Genomic DNA, 20,315 nt, shown 5'->3' on the forward strand with positions numbered 1-20,315 from the left:
GAAGTAAAAGGAGGAGACTTTTTGATGTTTATGCAGGACTATATAATGGCAGTTTTTGATCATAACTCGGGTGAAGACTCGGGTGAAGACTTTCTCGCTGTTGTTGTGAATTTATTGCTTATGAGTTATTGTTTTCATAAACCGAAACCATTTCAAATGGTGATTCGTTTAAACCTCTGTTAAAATAAGACTCAGAGTAATTTATTTTTTATAACCTATTATCTGAACCTGAAAGAGACTTCTATCAAGCTCTAAGTTGACCGGACCTGACTGAGGACTGATCTGGTTAGGACATCGGATTATAACTGCTGACCACGCACTCTATCCATCAGGTGAGAGCAATTTCATTGACAATGGAGCTGGCTTTTTGTGATAGTTAAAATGTGGTTTAGATAGTTCAGAACCTGGATCGTTTCTCTAAAAACACTACAAGTATTAAATTGGAAAATAGTGTGTGGATAATGCAAAAGGACAATAGTAAACAGCATTTATTAACTGAAGTATTTTCAGTTAAAGTCAGTTTATCATTGATTCAGTGATGTCATCGTCCAGCTCAGTTCAGTTCAAATAGTATCTGTGCAATCAAGTTGATGATATCGCTGGAAATTCAGTGACCCCAACTAAGCAAGCTAGAGGCGACAGTGGCAAGGAATCAAAACTCCATTGGTGGAGCAATAACTTCAGCAGCAGAGTTTATTGAATAATCGTAATTGCGTATGTTTCAATGCTCAGACTTCATCTAACAAACAAATCCAAAAGGTTTTATTATACCACAAGCCATTGGAATGGAAAATTACATAACATGACGTTAAAAACATTGAAAGGAAGATATTCTTATACTTAAGAATAAGACAAACAGCCCTTTGAAACCACACATCATTAGACTAAACAACAATGGAGAAATAATATAAAATGTAATACTCATCAATAATAATGATTAAATGATAAATGATTATAAATGAATGAAGAATAAGTGAAAGAAAGTAAAACAACCCAAAAGTATGTTTGCTCTCTTGAAGCAAAACACACACAAGTTGCATTACAGGATCCTGAGATCCTTCAATTACATGAGATGATGAACAGATTTTAGTCCAATGAGAGCTGGACAGACACAGTATTCTTTTATTACCCACATCTAAGACCTTTTTTCTTTTCTTTTCTTTTCTTTTTCTAGTTCTTTTATTTTTAAATCTGCCAGAATATTTGCACAAATATATCTATTTACTGACGTGTCCAATAACCGTAGAAACTATCAGCTAGTCCTTTATTCTCCTCAGCTGCTCTCTTTTTAAGTTCCTCAAGTTTCATAACTCTTTCTTGTTTTCCACTTTCCTTCACTTTCTCAATCATGAAATCCAGATGTATGAAAGAGGATATGGATGTAGATTTTAATGCGGTCTCCATTAATTTCTCCAAACACTGATAACACTCTTCCACAAGCCTGATCTTCTCTGCTTCTATCTGCCTGATCTCAGTCTCTAGTTTGGCCATCATACTTTGTTTCTCTCCAAACTCCTTTTCGTATTTCCTTTTCAGATCATCATTTGTTCTTGTGACCTTCCTTGTTTTATTCACATATCTTTTAGAATCTTTCACATGTTGAGTGTGGTGACACCTCCCACTGCAGACCGTACACTGTCCTTTTGACATCACACTACACCATGAGAGATCTCTGACCCACCAGCATCCTGGATAGTGGCAGTTCTCCTGACAGACAGTGCAGCGGGTTGCCTGTTTGCTCCAGTACCACCATGATGCATTTATTGGGACCTCGTCTTTGTAGGGTTCATCAACTACGCATTGAAAGTTATTCTGTTCTTCTCTGTAATTTTTAAACCTGTCCAAAGCTGTTTTTGTTTGTTCAAGCTCTTGTTTTTTAAGTTCTGCCAGTTCAATCCTGTCCCTTAAATTGTTGACACTAGCGTCCAGTTGTTTTCTGGCTCTAAGCACACCTTCAGTCATATTTAAGCTTTTTGGGTTTATCCCATTCAAATATTTGAAGAGCTCCCCGAAATTTTCAATCCCCTGGTCCCAAGATGTTTTGTAACTCTCTCTGTCTTCCTCTTCATAGCACTCACTCTGACAGTTGTCAAACTTAAAATGCTTATATTCCTGATTTTTTAAATATTTCTCAAAGCATTCTTTGATGAAATAATGGATTCTTTTTGGGAGATTTTTCTTTTGTTGGTGTGTGAAAAGTAGTAAGATGTTTTTTTCTATATCTTTCCCAAATAATGACAGAATTTCATCCAAAATATAGCGTTTTCTGTCATGGAGTCGAGTGTCTGTTGCAGTTAGCACAATGCACACTGCATGCATTTCATGGATGCCATCCTCGGATCTGAACAACTGCTGTAAAGCTTCAGCAATGTTTTTGTCTTTATTAAAGTCTTCTGTGTCACCAAATCCAGGTGTGTCTATAACAGTGAGAACGAATGGACAGTTCTGCGTATAAACCTCATAAACAATCACGACTTTTGTCTGAGATGTACTTTGATCATCAGATATCTCTCTGACCTCCAACTATATCTTGTGTTCCCATCTGACACCCATGATGTAATTGATCATTGCATTGATGAGAGTGGACTTCCCTGTTCCTGTTTCTCCAATCATCAGTATGACCTTGCGAGGTTTCTCTTCATTTTTTTGTCCAATTCTCTCTCTTCTTAGCAATTTTCCATCGGTTAAGACTGTTGGGTTCAGTAAATATCTTGTAGTGGGTCCTTCAATTGATTTGCTGTTTAGAAGAATGCCTCTCAGTTCACTTTTCAAAGGAGCATCCAACTTTTCAGACCTACATAAAAAAAAAAAAAAAAAAAAACATTACATATTATTATTTGGAATATATGTGCATATTATTAGGCATTTTAAATAAGGTGACCATACATGCCATTTTCCAGGGCCACGTCCTGGCCAGGATTTCTATGTTGCCTAAAATAACCAGGTTTTGGCTGTTTGCACTTTGCAGATTGTTGTATGACCATGAGAGCTACAGAGAACAGATCAGATGGCTCCTTACACTTTTGAATCACTCTTGTGGTACTTTAATGTTATTCAACAACTGGTTTGCGCAGCAAAAACAAAACGTAGTTATTTAAGGCAACATACAGTGTTGCCAACTTAGCAATTTTGTTAGTACATTTATTTTTTGGAAAAAAATAAAGTTACAGAAGAGGAGCAGCGCCAAATGTTCAATATCAAATCACCAAGTTAGTCCGGTGTGTAGGTCCAACAAAACAGAGAGTTAGTAAGATAAAGATCCGCACTCGGTGATATGCCAGGCTTATGTCTCTTCAAACAATCTTTTATTCAGTGCATTCTGGCACATGTGGCACTGAGGAAGAGCTTTGTCTCAAATGTTTTGCACCTTTGCACCTGTTTTGCACTTTTTGCACTTGTTTTTTATGGCCTCTGATGAAGCATTGAATAAAAAGACTGTTTGAAGGGACATAAACTTGGGGAAAAAAGCCATTTAGCAACTTTCAGACTAATGCACTAAAATACTCTTACCAGTTAGCATCCTATTAGTAAGTTAGATTACAATATGTTTACTACAACTAAGATGACGTCACAGAAAGAAGCTTAATAGTTGACAACGTTACATTAAACTCATTTTTAACACTGCCTGCATCATTACGTGATTATATTAACAATGAGTTAATCATGCATAATGGCACAGTTAGGTACAAGTTTAGCCATTACCTTTTGCCACTTAGAGTATGCTTTGGAAAAAATTAGTGATAAAAAGGGAAAATTATCAGGTGCACGAGGCATAGGGTTGCCAACCGTTCCGTATAATACGCAGCAAAAAGCCCAGTGTTAAATTAACTCTCCCAGGAGTTTAATGGCTCCACACTCAAGAGTGTCAAAAGTAACATTGGAGAGTGTCAAAGTTAATGATATAATTAGTGATTATTTAAGTCATGATTGACCATCACTGAAGACACCTGATGTTATCAAGCAGAATCACCAAAAAGGAGAAAACCACAATTTTTAAACAACCATTATAGTGGTCAGTGTTTGCATTAGTTGGGCTCTTGACACTTACATTTTTAAAAAAAAAAAATTGTTTTGGTTTTGTTTGGTTGCTGTAACAGAGTTATAACAGCCAGACAAACCAGAGGAAAGGTGATCATGTGGCCTTGATTTGTTTTGACATAACTTTCATGAAGTAGAACTCACCTGTAAGACTGAATTAAGTTTCCTTTACTGATTACATTAACCCTGTAAACATAATATCTATAATGAGACAGATGGTTTTTTTAATCAAAAACTTTCTGAAACATACTTAAGACAGACAGACACACAGACACAAGAATCAGCGTGAGAATTACAACAACGGTGACCATTAAAAAGGCATGCTGTAGCCAATCAGAACTCATCCAAGGCTCCCATCATGTATTATAAGCTGTATTGTCTTTGTAATTTCTTTTATTCTTACTTTTTTTTTTTTTTGTTTTTGCTGTTTTTATGTGACTTTTTAGTAGCTTGTTTTGTGATGTTCAGAGTTGATCTGTTTATCTGAATATGCTGTTTGTCACCGTTGTTGCGATTCATACGCTGGTTTTTGATGTCTGTGTGTGCCTAAACCAGACACTTCTTCAGAAAGTTTTTTTTTTTTTTTTTTAATCACAACAGCTTATAAGAAATCCTCTCAAGATGTATAGAAAAGACAGGATTTTTTTTTTTTGTTGTAGAATCACAAGGCTGAGGTGAATTATTCAAGATAATCATTATTTGACCTGAATCACTGAATTTGTTTAGAGTCTAATCTTTGAGTTCCATTTCCAAGAAAGGAACATAACTCAGAGATTAGACTCTAATTGTGTTCAACGATATATACAATCATCATCACCTGATGACTTGTCTGCCTGCTTTACCTCAGTTATAGCAGTCAAAGAAATACTAAAATTAAAAATTTAAGTGTCAAGAGCCCAACTAATGCAAACACCTACCACTATAATGGTGACATAAAATTGTGGTTGTTAATATCAGGTGTCTTCAATAACGATCAATCATCACTTAATTAATCACTAATTATCTCATTAACTTTAACTCTGCTTCAGTGTTCATTTGACACTCTTCGGTGTTATCTTTAACACTCTTGAGTGTGCAGTCAAATAAACCCCCAGGAGAGTTAATTTAACACTGGGCTTTTTGCTGTGTACGGAAGCCGCCTTTCCACTACGTCCGACAAATGACAAGTGTCAGACCGAAAGTCATTCATTTCCAATGGAGAGTAGTGCGGGGGCTGCGTGGAGTTCCACAAACGTGTGGAGTTTGTGTTTATTTGTTTTGTGTCGATATAGTCATTCATTAGATTTATTAAAATCATCAATTTTACCATGGTGAATAAGTCAAGGGTAACGGTTGGTTTGCAGTTTTGGTTTTGCCACTAGGGGGAGAAATTTGACAATTGTATCCAAATGTTGGAGATAGTTGAAAGGTATGTAGGTTGTATGGTTATGATTGAATAATCAGTATAATAGTTTATATACTACAAACGCTTTTTTCATTTTTATCACAGAAAAAGGCAGAGCATTTATTTTTATAACTTCTGTACTGTAATTATTGCTGTCATTTAGCACTGCATCATTCATATACTGGAGAAGACCTGAAAACCACACATAAACCATATATTGTCGCAATCATTTATTGTTTTCACGTTTCCTCAGTTAAGGTTTACGCTTGTTATTCAGCTTAGCTATAGCGGGATGCCTTTGTCCATATTAGGGATTTCCTGGCACATCAAAAGCTATTATTACTTCTACCATAAGAGTTGTTTTGGACCTTCTGCACAAGAGCGCCGTCCGGCTTAGAGTATGAATGAAACATACACCGCATGAGTGTTCAGTTCATGAGTATGTTCACATCGTTTTGGATGAGAATAAAATGTATCCAACACGACATGACTATCTTGTCTCTTTCAACTTAAATCTAGAGTTATTCACATTTGTGCCTGAAATCTCTACATGAACACACTTGCCCAAGAAAAAGTGCAGGGGAAGAGTTTACTTTTTATTAAAAGTCAGGGGACACCTCCCCTGCGTATTGTACACCTGTGCTGCAGGGAGCCATCGCAGAGGAATGAAAGAGCCGCGGGTTGCCGACCCCTGACCTAGACCATACAAATAATAAATTAATCATTATTTTTCCAATCATTCTTTTAATTTCGAATGTACCCAGCTAGAAATCTTTCATGTTCTGGTAATGTTTTCAGCAGCAAGATTTATTTTAGTTCCCAGAATGTTCTGCTAAAAGGTAGAATAATGTTCTCTAAAACATTCTAAAAATGTTTGATAATATTGTTATAACATTATCCTCTAACGTTCTAATAAAGCTTCCAATAGCACTAGATGTGGACTTACATTGCTCAGAAGTCAGAGTTCCTTTAACTCTTTGAGGACTTGGGATTTGACTTGAGACTTGGTTGTGATCTGAAAGCAGAGGTTTAAAGTCCAGGGATCAGAAAGTAAAAGTCCTGCCATATGTTTATTCCACCCATGAACTCAGCCAGCTGATTTCACCAGGGGTGGAACCAAGTCATTCCTTTCAAGTCACAAGCAAGTCTCAAATCAAATCCCAAGTCCTCAAAGAGTTCAAGTTAATGAGATAATTAAGTGACTAATTAAATGATGATTGTGCATTAGTGATGAACACCTGCTGTTAACAATCAAGATCATTAAAGAAAAGAGAAACACAAGAACTACAACTGACATCAGCCACAGCCTTGGATGGAATCAAAAAAAAAAAAAAAAAAAAAAAAAAATGCACACACGAGATGCCACCATAATTGTGGTCAAAGTTTGCTTTAGTTTGTCTCTTGACCCTTTTAATGATTTGCTTCTAGTGGTGGGCAGAGAGAGACTTTGTGAAACATTGAAAGTTGATGCAAATGTGCTCGAAACGATTCGACACCTGTCTCACCCTAGTGGTCATTTTCAAGTATTGCTTTGAAACAGCCTTGACAACAAATCAGTTAAGATACAATCCGTCAAGTGTGTTGGGGGGAGTGGTTTGAGTGTGCGACTGGCATGCTGTCAAAGCCTGTCACCTTAGGATTGAATACCTGGTGAAGCATGCTTGTAGCACAATCATCATGTAATTAGTCACTTAATTATCTCATTAACTTTAACTCTTTGAGGACTTAGGATTTGGCTCGAGACTTGCTTGTGACTTGAAAGGAATGACTTGATTCCACCTCGGGTGAAATCAACATATGGCAGGACTTTTACTTACTGACTCCTGGACTTTACACCTCTGCCCAGAATACACTGCAGCATGAAGCCTGTCACTATTGTTGAGATTCATACACTGATTCTTGATGTTTGTGTGACAAAGAAGGCTGTGTTACAATTCTGATGAACCACTGAGTAGCTATTAGAAAAAATGTGCAACTAATGACTAGATGAAATCAAACTGCTATGTGACAATATTGTAACTACCAGCACAATCTGACCACGTTTCTTTTGCTGTTTTTGCTATAACAAACATAATTACAGCAGCTAGAGAAAAGCATCCAAAAGTCAAGAGTCATATTGCCCAACTAACATGGTGACATCAAACCAAACACTTTCAAACAGACATCAACATCTAGATCTCTAATCTCAATAAGACCTTTCGTAAATGTATGACATAAATAAAGTCAATTTGGTTTATAATAAGCAAAGCTGGTAATGTTGTTTTTGGAGCTATTTAATGGCACTGGAGCTTCATCAAACAGAGGTTTGGTTTTACTTTCAGCCAAAATGTAACATCTGAGCAACATTTGAGTCTACATCCAATGACCAATGGGATGCTTCCCACTTAAATCTACATTAGAATGTTAAAGAATAATGTTCTAATAATGTCATCAATAAACATTTTTAGGATGTTTTCAGAAAATGTTGTCCTATCTTTTAGGAGAATATTCTGGGAAGTAAAATAAAACTTGCCACTGAAAACTTTACCAAAACATAGCATAATGTTCTCAGAACATTCTTAGAATAATACCATTCCTAGCTGGGTAGCCACTCCAGGAAGGCTTTTAGACCTTCAAAGTGAGCGGGTCTCGTGCTAACAGCAGTCCCCTTCACCGTCTGTGTTTTGATTTTGGCAAATCAGTTGGGGGAATACAAAGAACGTGATTATTGTTCGTAAGCACAACATCCAGCTAGACAAGAAAACATGAAATCTATCTGAGGGAAGACATCTTTCACTATTGTAAGTTAATATTGTTAAATAGACAAAAAAAAAATTATACAGTCATGGCCTAATGGTTAGAGAGTAAGACTTAACCCGAAGGTTGCGGGTTCGAGTCTCAGGTCCAGCAGGGATTGTAGATGGGTGGGAGTGAATAACCAGCGAATACACAGAAGTTGTCCCAGAAGGTCTACAATGGCACTATCAACATTAATAACACAATGTTTACAAATGTGTATGGAATAACTGTGTTCGTTTCCTAGATTCTCTAAAGGAGAAGCCATAGCTGTGTCCCAAAGTGGAGTGCGTGGACTCCGAAGTGCGTATTTTAAGTGCAAATGCATCACCGAAGGCTGGCGTAATTCGAAAGCGACTTCAAATGTGGTCTCCGATTCCCAGGAAAATGAAGTGTAAATCTGATGGACACTTCACGCCCTACCATATTCCAGAATCACTTGCACGCAGATGACGATGGAATTTATATTCAAAGAACATGACGGGTGAGAGTTCTGTTGGGGAATTCACATTGAAATGTAAGTAAACAAGCTTTAGCACTTTAGTATTTTGTATGCATGTTCTGCTGTGTCATGTTTTGTAATGTTAAGATTGCAAACCTTTAAAACCTATAAAACTTTCTTTATATTATGTTTCCATTTTCTCTTGTTGTAGGACTATTTTAGAGAAAGTGAGCCTGTTGGGGAAAGACTTAAAAAATACAAAGTAAGCAAGTATTTTTTTTTTTTTTCTGCTGAAATTCATTGTGCTGTTGTTCTTAACAGGCATGGTTTATTTGCTCTGATTTAGGATTGCAAGTGTCACAGATTTTTAATATCTTTTTTTGTCACTTTGTAAATGAAACAACCAAATTTTTGTAGTTTATTTTTGTGATGTAAATTAAGAATGAAATGAATAATTTTTGTACATTTTGTATTTTTGTATTGTTGTAACGGTGGGAGAGAGATGAGGCGAGCGGATCCAAATGTGAGCTTTTATTTATAGGACGAGGCAAAGACCTGGTTGAACAGGCAGGGTCAGAACAACAGCAAACAGGTAAAACAAAGGCAAAACGTGGGAATAGTCCGTGTAGCAGGCGTGGGTCAATCCGTGGCGAACATAATCCAGGAGGGCAAAGCGAGGGGATAATCCGTAAAACGAGCGTACAGTCCAAAAGGCAGGCGGCGAGACAGACGAGACGAAATGGCCAGGTGAGAAAGCTAAACACAGGGAACTCGGGAACTCTGGATCTAGGGAACTAGGGAACTCGCGAAACAACAAAGCAAATAACCACAACGATAATCACAATACTCTGTAAGTTACAGAGGGAAAGTCCAGGGCTTTTAGTGCGCCTGATTGGCCACAGGTCCTGACTCAATCAGCGCGATGGATAATGGTAGTAGTAATCCGGGGTGCAATGCAACAGTCTGTATGATATGAAAGAGCGAGAGCGACATCCGGTGGTGAGAAGACTGAAGGTCCAGGGGCCCTCCAGGGCAGAGCAGGCACCCGCGTCATGGACTGGGACCTGGGGAGAGCAGGGACAGAGAAGGCAGACAGAACAAGGAGAGAAGCAGAGAGTTCATAGGTGAACGCCGCCTCCTTAGGAGGTTCTGCAGCAAATGCTGACACCTCTGGAGGCATTGGCGCAGCTTCTCCGACAGGAGAGGCCTCTGGAGCCGACTCGTGGTCAGACGAGACCTCTGGAGCAGACTTGTGAAAAGACGAGGCCTCTGGGGCAGACTTGTGAACCAACGAGACCTCTGGAGCGTAGTGTGTGGCCCATATACTCAGAATAGTGACCGCCATCACACTGGCAGACATGACGTGACGAGGTTCTGGGAGGTCAGGCGAGACTTGACTTGACTCTGGACGATCAGACGTGATGTAACGGGACTCTGAACAGACAGAGGAGATGTGACTTGACTCTGGAAGAGCAGTCGGGACGTGACTTGACTCTGGAACAACAGCAACCCCTTGACTTGGCTCATGAAGATCAACTGTGACTTGACTATGCTCATGGAGATCAGCAGTGGCCTGACCTGGTTTGTGGAGATCGGCTGCGACTTGACCTGGTTCGTGAAGACCAGTTGAGGCTTGACCTGGCTTGTGAAAATCAGTAGTGACTTGACTTGGCTCGAGGAGATCTGCAGTGACTTGACTTGACACGTGAAGACCAGCGATAACTTGACTTGGTTCATGAAGATCGACTGTGACTTGACTTAGTTCATGGAGATCAGCTGTGACTTGACTTGGCTTGTGAAAATCGACTGTGACTTGACTTGGTTCATGGAGATCAGGAGTGACTTGACTTGGCTCATGAGGATCAGAGGTGACTTGACTTGGCTCATGGGGATCGGCTATGGCTTGACTTTGCTTGTGAAGATTAGCTGTGGCTGGACTCGGCTCATGAAGACCAACTGTGACGTGACTTGGTTCACTAAGACCAGCTGTGGCTTGACTTGGCTCAGGAAAATCCATTCTAACGTGACTTGACTCTGGAAGAGCAGTCGGGACGTGACTTGACTCTGGAACAACAGCAACCCCTTGACTTGGCTCATGAAGATCAACTATGACTTGACTATGCTCATGGAGATCAGCAGTGGCCTGACCTGGTTCGTGGACATTGGCTGTGACTTGACCTGGTTCGAGGAGACCAGTTGAGGCTTGACTTGGCTCATGGAGACCAGCTGAGGCTTGACCTGGCTTGTGAAGATCAGTAATGATTTGACTCAGGAAACGCAGCTGCAACTTGACTTGACTCAGGAAACACAGCTATAGCTTTGCCTGGTTCAGGGGTAACAGCTGTGACGTGACAGAGCTCCGTTTTTGCCACCATTTTGTGAACGGGCGCCGCAGTCGCTGCCATTGCATGAGCGCGCTCCGGCGCGGCCGCCATTTTGCGAGCGCGAGTCAACACTGGAGTAGCGACCATCAAACAAGAATGTCCCGGGGTCTGTGTGGACTAAATTTCACAGCTGTCCGGCCGCAATGTCGCGTTCCTCATCCGCGACACCCAGAGTGAAAAATGAGCCCACACACAGCAAAGCATAGTCCAAGAACGCAGCCAGTGATGAACACGGACCCTCGCGTCTCAGTCTCGCCTTTAAAGGCTCATTTACGCCATCGCAAAAAATCTCAATTAATAGATAGTCCGGGAGATCAGAATGATTTGTAATAGCCAGGAATTCGCAGGCATGCTGCTCTAATGATCGTGGTCCTTGTTTGAGTCTGCATAAAATTTTGGTTGTGTCCATACCTGTAGAATGTCTGTGGGTAAAGCTGCTGGATCCTTGTGTGACGGAGTATTCTGTAACGTGGGGAAAGAGGCGAGAGGCAAACGGATCCAAATGCGAGCTTTTATTTATAGGACGAGACAAAGAAATGGTTGAACAGACAGGGTCAGAACAACAGCAAACAGGTATAACAAAGACAAAATGTGGGAATAGTCCGTGTAGCAGGTGTGGGTCAATCCATGGCGAACATAATCCAGGAGGGAAAAGCGAGGGGATAATCCGTAAAACGAGCGTACAGTCCAAAAAGTAGGCGGCGAGACAGACAAGACGAAATGGCCTGGCGAGAAAGCTAAACACAGGGAACTCGGGAACTAGGGAACTCGGGAACTCGGGAACTCGGGAACTAGGGAACTAGGGAACGTGAAACAACAATGCAAATAACCACAACGATAAATCACAATACTCCGTAAATTACAGAGGGAAAGTCCGGGGCTTTTATAGCACGCCTGATTGGCCACAGGTGCTGACTCAATCAGCGCAATGGATGATGGGAGTAGTAGTCTGGGGTGCAATGCAACAGTCTGTGTGATATGAAAGAGCGAGAGCGACATCTGGTGGTGAGCGGACCGAAGGTCACCGACCAGATTCATGACAATTGTATATTCACATGTGTTAATAAAAGAGAACTAATTCTGTACAATTTGTAAATTACAATGTGTAAATTTCTGTAATGCAGCTTATAATTTTTTCACAACATTCTTCTATACGTTTATTTAATTTTTTGTCCTGTAAATATATATTTTTTTCACATTAAAACAAAATTGTTCTGTACGTTACTGAAAATACTTTTTACAACTATTTACAATGTAGCTTAGGTTTAATATTAGAAAAACAACATCTATTTTAAGTCCAGCCCTGCCTCCATGTGTTCTGGGGTCTTCGGGGAGGTGAATCTCTTGGTGGCGAATGGCCACCTCCTCAGCTACTCGTTGGAAAACGCGGTGGACAGTGGAACGAGGCATGTCAAACACTCTGCTGCTGCTGAACATTGAGATGAACAATGCATAATTTGTTTTTATTTATTCACAGTTTTATTTTTATGGTTACTTAACTGCCTAAAATCAGGGTTTGTAAATATGTTCATCATCAAGACAATAAACTATTATAAAATCGCACCTTGGTAACAAATCAGTCAGTATTTGAACTGCTATATACTTCTGTGTGCATGGTTTTGTATTTTTTTCATATGTATCTTTACATTATTCAAGTTGGTTCAAACGCAATGAATGCATTTAAAATTGTAATCCGGCAAGGATGCAGCAAAACAATATAATTTACTCGGCCATGCTCTTGGCCAAGCCTGAGGTACATTCCCACCATCTCCTCCAGGAAAACATAAAATATAATAACAAATATGACCAATGCTGGCTCCATAACTTAAACGTCTAGACCTGTCAGGATGGCAGCGCCCCTCTCGCACCGTTGCTATGCGACAGGAGGGGTAATCGGGAACACCTGGCGGGGCAATTAGGAAATCCTGCGAAGGTGGAGCGTCTCATGCACTTCGGAGGGACCTTCGTGCACTGCGGAGGCATGGATACACTTCGAAGTGCGTGCACTCCACTTTGGGACACAGCTCATGATTTCCCAACTGCTCCCCGGGTGCTGCAGCGATAGCGATATGGCTGGCCACTGCTCCGGGTGTGTGTTCACGGTGTGTGTGTGTTCACTGCTGTGTGTGTGCACTTGGATGGGTTAAATGCAGAGCACAAATTCTGAGTATGGGTCACCGTACTTGGCCTCACGTCACGTCCTCCTTTAAGATGATCCGAGTCAACTTTGGTGAAATCGGACAAACGGGCTAGGAGGAGTTAGAAAAAGTAGGTTTTCAACATTAATCAAAATGGCGGACAGCCATTTTAGCCAATTTTGATATATCGATGTTTTTGGCATGACCCAAGGAACATATTGAGATCACTTTCGTTTAGGGATGTAACGGTATTGTAAATACCGTCGTACCGCAATAGCAATTTTTTTTCGATACTACCGTGGTCGCATGACTCGATAAAACGATAGGTCTTCTGAGAAAAGTTTGCTCAGGCGAATGGAGCGAACGGGAGGTAGCGGGAACTACAATTCCCATCAGCCCAGGCGTGGCCATCATCCTTTGCGGTCTGTTGTCGCTACAGATCCAGTAATGCGGAGATGGCGGGTGCTGCTAGTAGCGGCGAAGGAAAAGAGATGGAAATGGTCGAACCTAAAGCGGGTTTTAAATCGGATGTGTGGAAGCATTTCGGTTTCTCTCTGAAAAGAAACGAGAAAGGAGAAAAGGTGACAGACAAAGAAAACACGGTATGCAGGCACTGCCAGACTGTGGTGAAATACAAGTCGGGGGAATACGACTAACATGAGGAGTCATTTGTTAAATCATCACCCCGAAAAGTTATGTGAAGATATGAGGAGCAAAATCCAGTCGGGCCAAAAGACTATAAAAGAAGCGTTTACAGCCTCACTCCCCCACAACAGTATGAGAGCACAAGAAATCACAAGATGCATTGGTGAATATATAGCCAAAGACCTACGGCCCTTTTCGGTGGTGGATAATGAAGGTTTTAAGAGGTTAGTAAACATGCTGGAGCCAAAGTACTTTACAAAGAGACAAGGGCGAAAGTTGCACAGAGCCTCAAACAAGCAGAGTGCATCTCAATCACCACAGATGGGTGGACTTCACGAGCTACTCAGAGCTATGTTACCATCACAGCACATGCTATGACAAGTGAATGGGAGATAAAAACTTTTGTCCTACAGACACGGGTACTCTTTGAGGCACACACTGGACACAACATAGGCGAGGTGTTAAAAATCTGCTGTTTCAGAGTGGGAGCTTGACACGATTTACAACAACAATCACCAGGGCATCGCTGTGGTTACTGACAACGCAAGAAACATGGGTGTAGCGGTGAAAGAGGCTGGTCTGTCCCCACATGTAAAGTGTTTTGCTCACACCTTAAATCTTGCGTCCCAGGCAGGTTTGAAGGTAAACCGTGTCAGTCGTCTGCTTGGCAGAGTAAGGCGTGTAGCAGCGTTTTTTCACCGCAGTTCAACTGCAACAGCTGTGCTGACCTCCAAGCAGCAAATGTTAAACCTGCCAGTACATAAACTGATAATGGATGTAGTAACTAGGTGGAACAGCTCACTTGACATGATTGAGCGCTACCTGGAGCAACAACAGGCAATTGCTGCAGCCCTACTGAGTTCTGAAGTCAGGCGCAATGCACGTGAAATAGACAGTCTAGACGCAGCTGACATCGCAGATGCTGAGGACATCGTTAAACTTCTCACACCCTTGAAAAAAGCAACCACTGTGCTGTGCGACGAATCACGACCAACAATCTCTCTTATCATACCTCTCAAACACATGATTCAAGTGAGCATGGCACCGTGCGATGTAGACTCAAACACCGTCTCTCAAATGAAGGCAGCAATACTGAATGATTTGGCAGACCGTTACCAAGGGGAGCAAGCAGAGTTTCTGTATGAGAGCAGTGCGTTGGACCGCCGGTTCCGGGCCCTCCCCCATCTGAATAACAGCGAAAGGGATGAAATTTTCAACAGGCTCAAGTTAAAAGCAACACAGATGCAGAACCAGGTATTTGTTTAAAAATACTTTGTGTGTGTGACTTTTTTAGAGTTCCCAATATTTACAAAAATTATGTGTGCGTGTATAAAAAATTTTTGTAACTCTGCTTGCTTCTGCAGAACCCTAGTGAAGAGGAAAGTGCAGCACCAGGCAGCCATGAACATGTAGCTGGACACTCAAAAACTGACCCGCCACAAAAAGCACATGCTGTGGGAGGTGTCTCTCCTCCATCCAAAAAGACTGCTCTTGAAGATCTCCTTGGGGATTCTTTTAGTCAAGGGGACAGCAGAACACAGCACACTGCTCAGATTGATGCAGAAATTGACTTGTACCGCAAAGAGACCTCTATCTCACTCATGGCTTGTCCTCTCGAGTGGTGGAAAGACAATGCACAACGTTACCCACTGCTGTCAACCTTGGCCAAGTCATATCTCTCTGTCCCAGCAACCTCAGTCCCAAGTGAGAGGGTTTTTTCTGTTGCAGGGGACATTGTAAATGCCCAGAGATCCCAGCTTTTACCAGATAATGTTGATATGCTAATTTTCCTTAAAAAAAACCTGTCTCTGTCTGAATAAGTGAGTGTGTGAGTGAATGAGGTGAGTGTTCTCAAATACTCATTCAGCACATGGGCCAGCTGCAATAAGTAGGCTGCTATTTTTATTTTTTCTGAGTTTTCAAGAATACTAAATTGAAACTTTATTTTTTTACATGGTTTAATAATTTTTTGTTATTAAAATGGAAAAATTGAAGTTCCTGTTTCAAAGTTTACAGATAGATGGCTAATTTGTATGCAATTGATATGTTCAGTGCTCATGTAAACTGTTTAATAAACACTTCTGGCACTTTTTTCGAGTCTCTTCATTAGTTTTGTTTTTCCTGTAAATGATTCAATAAATACCGTACCGTGCCAGTCATACCGAGGTATTACCGTACCGTGAAGTTTTGATACCGTTACATCCCTACTTTCGTTACAATAAGACAATTTAATCAATGTTATTAACAATTTTTTTTCTTTATAACTTTTGGCCAGAAGGTGGTGCTGCCCCCAAACATTTTGAGTACTGTCAGGGCATAGTGCTGAAGACACATAATGAGTTTCGTAGCACCAATGCGTTCGTAAAATATAGCCTTTATTGACAAAATTCAAAATGGCCGACGCCCAAAGTGGCTGATATGGGAAAACTGGGTATGGTTTGACTCGGCACGATGCACCGAGTTTTGTGATTTTTGGCCAAACCATTCAGAAGTTATAAGCAAAAATAGCATTTTTTTAATATCTCCTGACCACAAGGTGGCACTGTGCCGAAACTCTGCAGGTAGCCTCGTTATGCTCGTTATATCACACACCACGTTTGGTATCGATACGCCAAACCGTTGCGGAGATATAGCCTCACATTCATTTTTGAGTGATTTTCGTTCGTTTTGTTCACGCATTATTCGGGAACGGTTTGACTAATCAACTTGAAGTCCATAACTTTTTGCCAGCATGGTCTGAAGGTGATCTGAGCCAATTTTGGTGAAAATTAGACAAACTGTCTAGGACGAGTTCGAAAAAGTAGGTTTTACAAACAACTAAAAATAGTGAAAAAAAAAGTAAACCTTACGAATTTTACATTTTGGTGTTCATTTGACTCGGCATGAGCCGAGAATTTTCCATCTGAGCCTTACGGTTCAAAAGTTCTTAGCATAAACAGGAGTGAAACTTTGGACAAGTGGTGGCACTAGAGAGTTTGAGTTAGAGACTCCAAATTTGCTATGGTTAATGTTGAGACTGTCCTCTATTAGTGTGCCAAATTTCACAACTTTCCAGCAAGCAGTTCTATGGGCTGCCATAGACTTAAGGGGGCATTCAACATCCTGTTCAGCTCACATTATGAGTGCATGCCCAACTAACAGATTTTTGTTATAAGAACCTTCTCCAAACATACAACTGACCTCCAGTCACAGCCTCAGATTAAATCTACTGAAATAAAAGAATCAACAGCTTCACTCATTATTAACCTTTCTTAAAAAAAGAAAAATGTAAACCATTGCACAGATTGATTTGTTAGGTGGTATGAGGCAAAAGTCCTTGTATTTATTAAATTGAGCGCTGAATATGATAATTCCTTTGCAGGGGACAAAAACTAAAAGCATTACTCATTTGTAATATTTCAACTGTCCGTCTATTGTGTACACAACAATTAGCCCTCACCCTACATAAAACCCACAGCAATAAGACAAGAAGTAGATAAGGCTACTTAATAAGTAGATACATTTTTCACTTCTATTTTTAATGTTACTTTTAATTTTATAATTTTTTTGTTGTTGTTGTTTTAAGTTATTTAGGCGGCAGCCACATTGCGTCAGCATCCTCTCACACCGGAAAAAAACTTCCTCTTCCCTGCTAACGATACCATGAAGAATGTGGCTATGTAACGCATTCTCTATTTTATTTTTTCTCTATTTTATTTTTATTCTATTTTAGAATTTGTTGTATGGGTTTTGTTCAGCACTTTGGTCAGTGTAATGCTGAATTTAATTTCCTGAACAAAAACAACTTCCCGGTTAAGTCGGGCTCACACTACAGGATTTTTAGCCCGATTTTGCCCAGATTTTCCCGTCCCGAGAATCGGAGCAAAAATCTTGTCGAGCACCTCGATCGGTCCCGATGTTCGTCGCAGATTATCTGGTAATGTGAGGTGTGCACAGATCGAATCGTGCACCACCCGATCTGCTCGCACACAAATCGGGGCCACTCCGATTAATATCAAACATGTTTAATATTTAGGATTTTAAATCGGGATGATGACGGCTATATGATTACATCAGCACTTTCACAACAGCCAATGCACGACCACAAAACAGCTGCTGTACGGGTCTGTTAGATAGTGGAGATGGAGCAAACTGCTTCCTGAGTTTTACACAAGTTGTACCACAACCGCAAGGAGAAAGAGAAGCTCTGGGTTGAAATCGTCTCAGTTTTGAACATACCTGGTGAGTGCATAAAGCTGCTAGCACGCTAGCTAACATAATGGAAACATTAGTTGCTGAAAGGACTATCTGTTGCGTGAGATCACATGAGGTGATCCCTCCTGCATGATAATCTTAATAATATTTTGTAGTGTGTGATGCGCCACAATTTTCAAATCTTGTAGTGCGTGCATGTTTAAGATTTCAGAAAATAATCTGCAAAGATTCTCCGTATGTGTGCGCTGCAACCAGATTTCATAATCGGTTAGGATTTTAAAACTCCTGTAGTGTGAGCCCAGCTTTACAGTGGCAATACTGGTAGAATATCTCATGGTTGAAAAAAAAAAAAAACACATCTCAACCAATCAGATATATTATGAATTTTAAAAATGAATGAATTCATATCACTCATATGTACATTTACTATCTTTTACGTTGTTATTTTGTTAATATTGTACAGAAAACAAAAAAACAAAACAAAACAAAAACTATACTAGTTCAGGATATATATTGTATATAAAATTACTAACTAATAAAGTAATAATACTAGTATCTTTTAAAAAAGTATAGTACTTAAGCACTAGTATCTAAAGAATAAGTACTAATAATTAAAGAATAAGTACTAGAGGCAAATAAATCAATACTAGTATCTAATGGAATCGATATTAGTATCTTAAAAATAAGTATTAGTATCCTGAAAATTGATATTAACATGTTTTAAAGAGTGAATGTTAATGTGGCTTGCCATACTCTTGCCATATTTATTCTCTGCAATCACACATTAATCATAAAAAAAACAACAACAACTATTGAAGTGTTTTAACATTTTTTAACAGAGTTATCGTAAACCCTTGCAATATGCATATTGCGATTGGGGGATTGGCCATATTTAGATCATTTCAATATAGCCTATCCTGCAGCCCTATTTTTAAGTTTTCACTGTTGCTTTTGGTTTTTCTTTTTTCTGACACAATAACATTGCAAACGGACACTCTTGCAAGCTCATCAGTGCCACTTTGCTCATTTGTAGCATGCAAAAACCTTTGTATGCAACTTTTTGTCTTTAAAGATTTACCAGTACCAGAGTAAATAATGATAGTAATGTGCCTTACCTTTCAGACAGTGACTGTGAATCTGCCATGACTGGTTCCAGAGTAAATACCTAAATAAAACAAAGCGTAATATACACAACAGTGTCTTCACAACAGACAACAGTGGAGAGACTATAGAGATTTCACAATATCCCACACTTTAACATGAGTCTACCAGCCAAACCTAAATGACTCAGACAACAAGAGCAATAGGTGTATTTATACCCTGAACACATCTTCTTCCTTATGGTCATGTGATTTACAGGAAATATTTGTGGGGCGGCTTGTGTAAATCATGTGATTTACACAAACTGCCTCAGATTGGGGGGGAGGGGTACTGAGCCTGATGCATCTGTACAAACTAAATATTATGTCAAAATAATGTTGGCTGCCATTAAGAATCATTCATCATCATACTGGGATCTGAATGAGAAAAATATGTGTATCTGCATAAGTGTGCATGGATACTGAATGCGTGTAGCAAATTAGCTCAAAAGGTAAAATATTTATGATTACTTATAACTGGTTAGAACTAATTATGAATATTTAGATCAGATGTCAGAATTTACTGTAGCAGAATATTACAATTATTTGATCTGTTCGTCCGCCGAATAGACAGTGTAATCATTTATCAATTCTAGGAATTAATATTTTTCTGGCCAAGAAAGAATAGCTTTCCTACTTTAGTCAGTACTAGCAGTAACTTGTAGCATGTAGTAAGATCAACATTCAGTGACTTCGAATTATGAACAGCACACAGTGAAAATCACCTGTAAATATAAGGGATTTAATAAATAAAATGGCAGCTAAACTAAGCAAAACACATAGACATAAAGAAAGAAAAGAAGGAAAGAAAGAGAGAGAGCAGAACAAAAGAATGGCCGTATTTAGCATCAATTAATCACAACCTAATGAGAATCATCAGAGAATCACAATCATATTGAAAAGGAGCCCAAACTTAGACACGCATCTAAATTGTTGTCAACGGTTACTTGCATTGGCTTTGTTGCTGAACAAGAGTCCTGATGCGGTAGACAACGAAGGTTGTTTAGGAATGAGCTTTCCTCTGGTTCTTCTGAAGATAGGAAAATCCACAGCGAGTCCACAAAGTTACTTGAAGATAAAAACTGCCGGAAAGTCCAACTCAAGATGAGTCTTGGAGAGTGTCTGTCTCAAAAGGGTTTAAGCAATGGTTAGTTTGGGTTAGGGACTTTTTAATAG

General features: G+C 39.8%; 2 protein-coding genes across 6 annotated transcripts; one reads left to right on the forward strand and one right to left on the reverse strand.

Moving 5' to 3' along the window:
• Positions 1-671: 671 nt before the first annotated feature.
• Positions 672-20,221, reverse strand: LOC127160774 (uncharacterized). Of its 5 annotated transcripts, none has more exons than XM_051103427.1 (3): positions 20,087-20,221; positions 19,116-19,165; positions 672-2,794 (listed from the first exon to the last, which is right to left on the reverse strand). In XM_051103427.1, the coding sequence occupies exon 3, from the start codon at positions 2,317-2,319 to the stop codon at positions 1,222-1,224; it is 1,098 nt and encodes a 365-aa protein (XP_050959384.1). In that variant the 5' UTR covers positions 2,320-2,794; positions 19,116-19,165; positions 20,087-20,221; the 3' UTR covers positions 672-1,221. The 5 variants fall into 5 exon arrangements, with proteins under 5 accessions (XP_050959384.1, XP_050959385.1, XP_050959387.1 ...); XM_051103428.1 differs by lacking the exon at positions 20,087-20,221 and adding an exon at positions 19,320-19,335; XM_051103430.1 differs by lacking the exons at positions 19,116-19,165; positions 20,087-20,221 and adding exons at positions 2,887-2,989; positions 4,183-4,563.
• Positions 14,800-15,690, forward strand: LOC127160775 (uncharacterized). Its single transcript, XM_051103431.1, has 2 exons — positions 14,800-15,060; positions 15,171-15,690. The coding sequence occupies exons 1-2, from the start codon at positions 14,830-14,832 to the stop codon at positions 15,624-15,626; spliced, it is 687 nt and encodes a 228-aa protein (XP_050959388.1). The 5' UTR covers positions 14,800-14,829; the 3' UTR covers positions 15,627-15,690.
• Positions 20,222-20,315: the final 94 nt, after the last annotated feature.

The sequence above is a fragment of the Labeo rohita genome, unplaced genomic scaffold, assembly GCF_022985175.1.
Source record: "Labeo rohita strain BAU-BD-2019 unplaced genomic scaffold, IGBB_LRoh.1.0 scaffold_452, whole genome shotgun sequence".
In the NCBI taxonomy this organism is placed as follows: domain Eukaryota; kingdom Metazoa; phylum Chordata; class Actinopteri; order Cypriniformes; family Cyprinidae; genus Labeo; species Labeo rohita.

Bases quoted from the DNA above. Each gene is read 5' to 3' on its own strand.
- LOC127160774 (XM_051103427.1), bottom strand. From the start codon at position 2,319: ATGCATGCAGTGTGCATTGTGCTAACTGCAACAGACACTCGACTCCAT.
- LOC127160775 (XM_051103431.1), top strand. From the start codon at position 14,830: ATGATTCAAGTGAGCATGGCACCGTGCGATGTAGACTCAAACACCGTC. The intron at 15,061-15,170 runs GTATTTGTTTAA...TTGCTTCTGCAG, and splicing joins CAACACAGATGCAGAACCAG to AACCCTAGTGAAGAGGAAAG.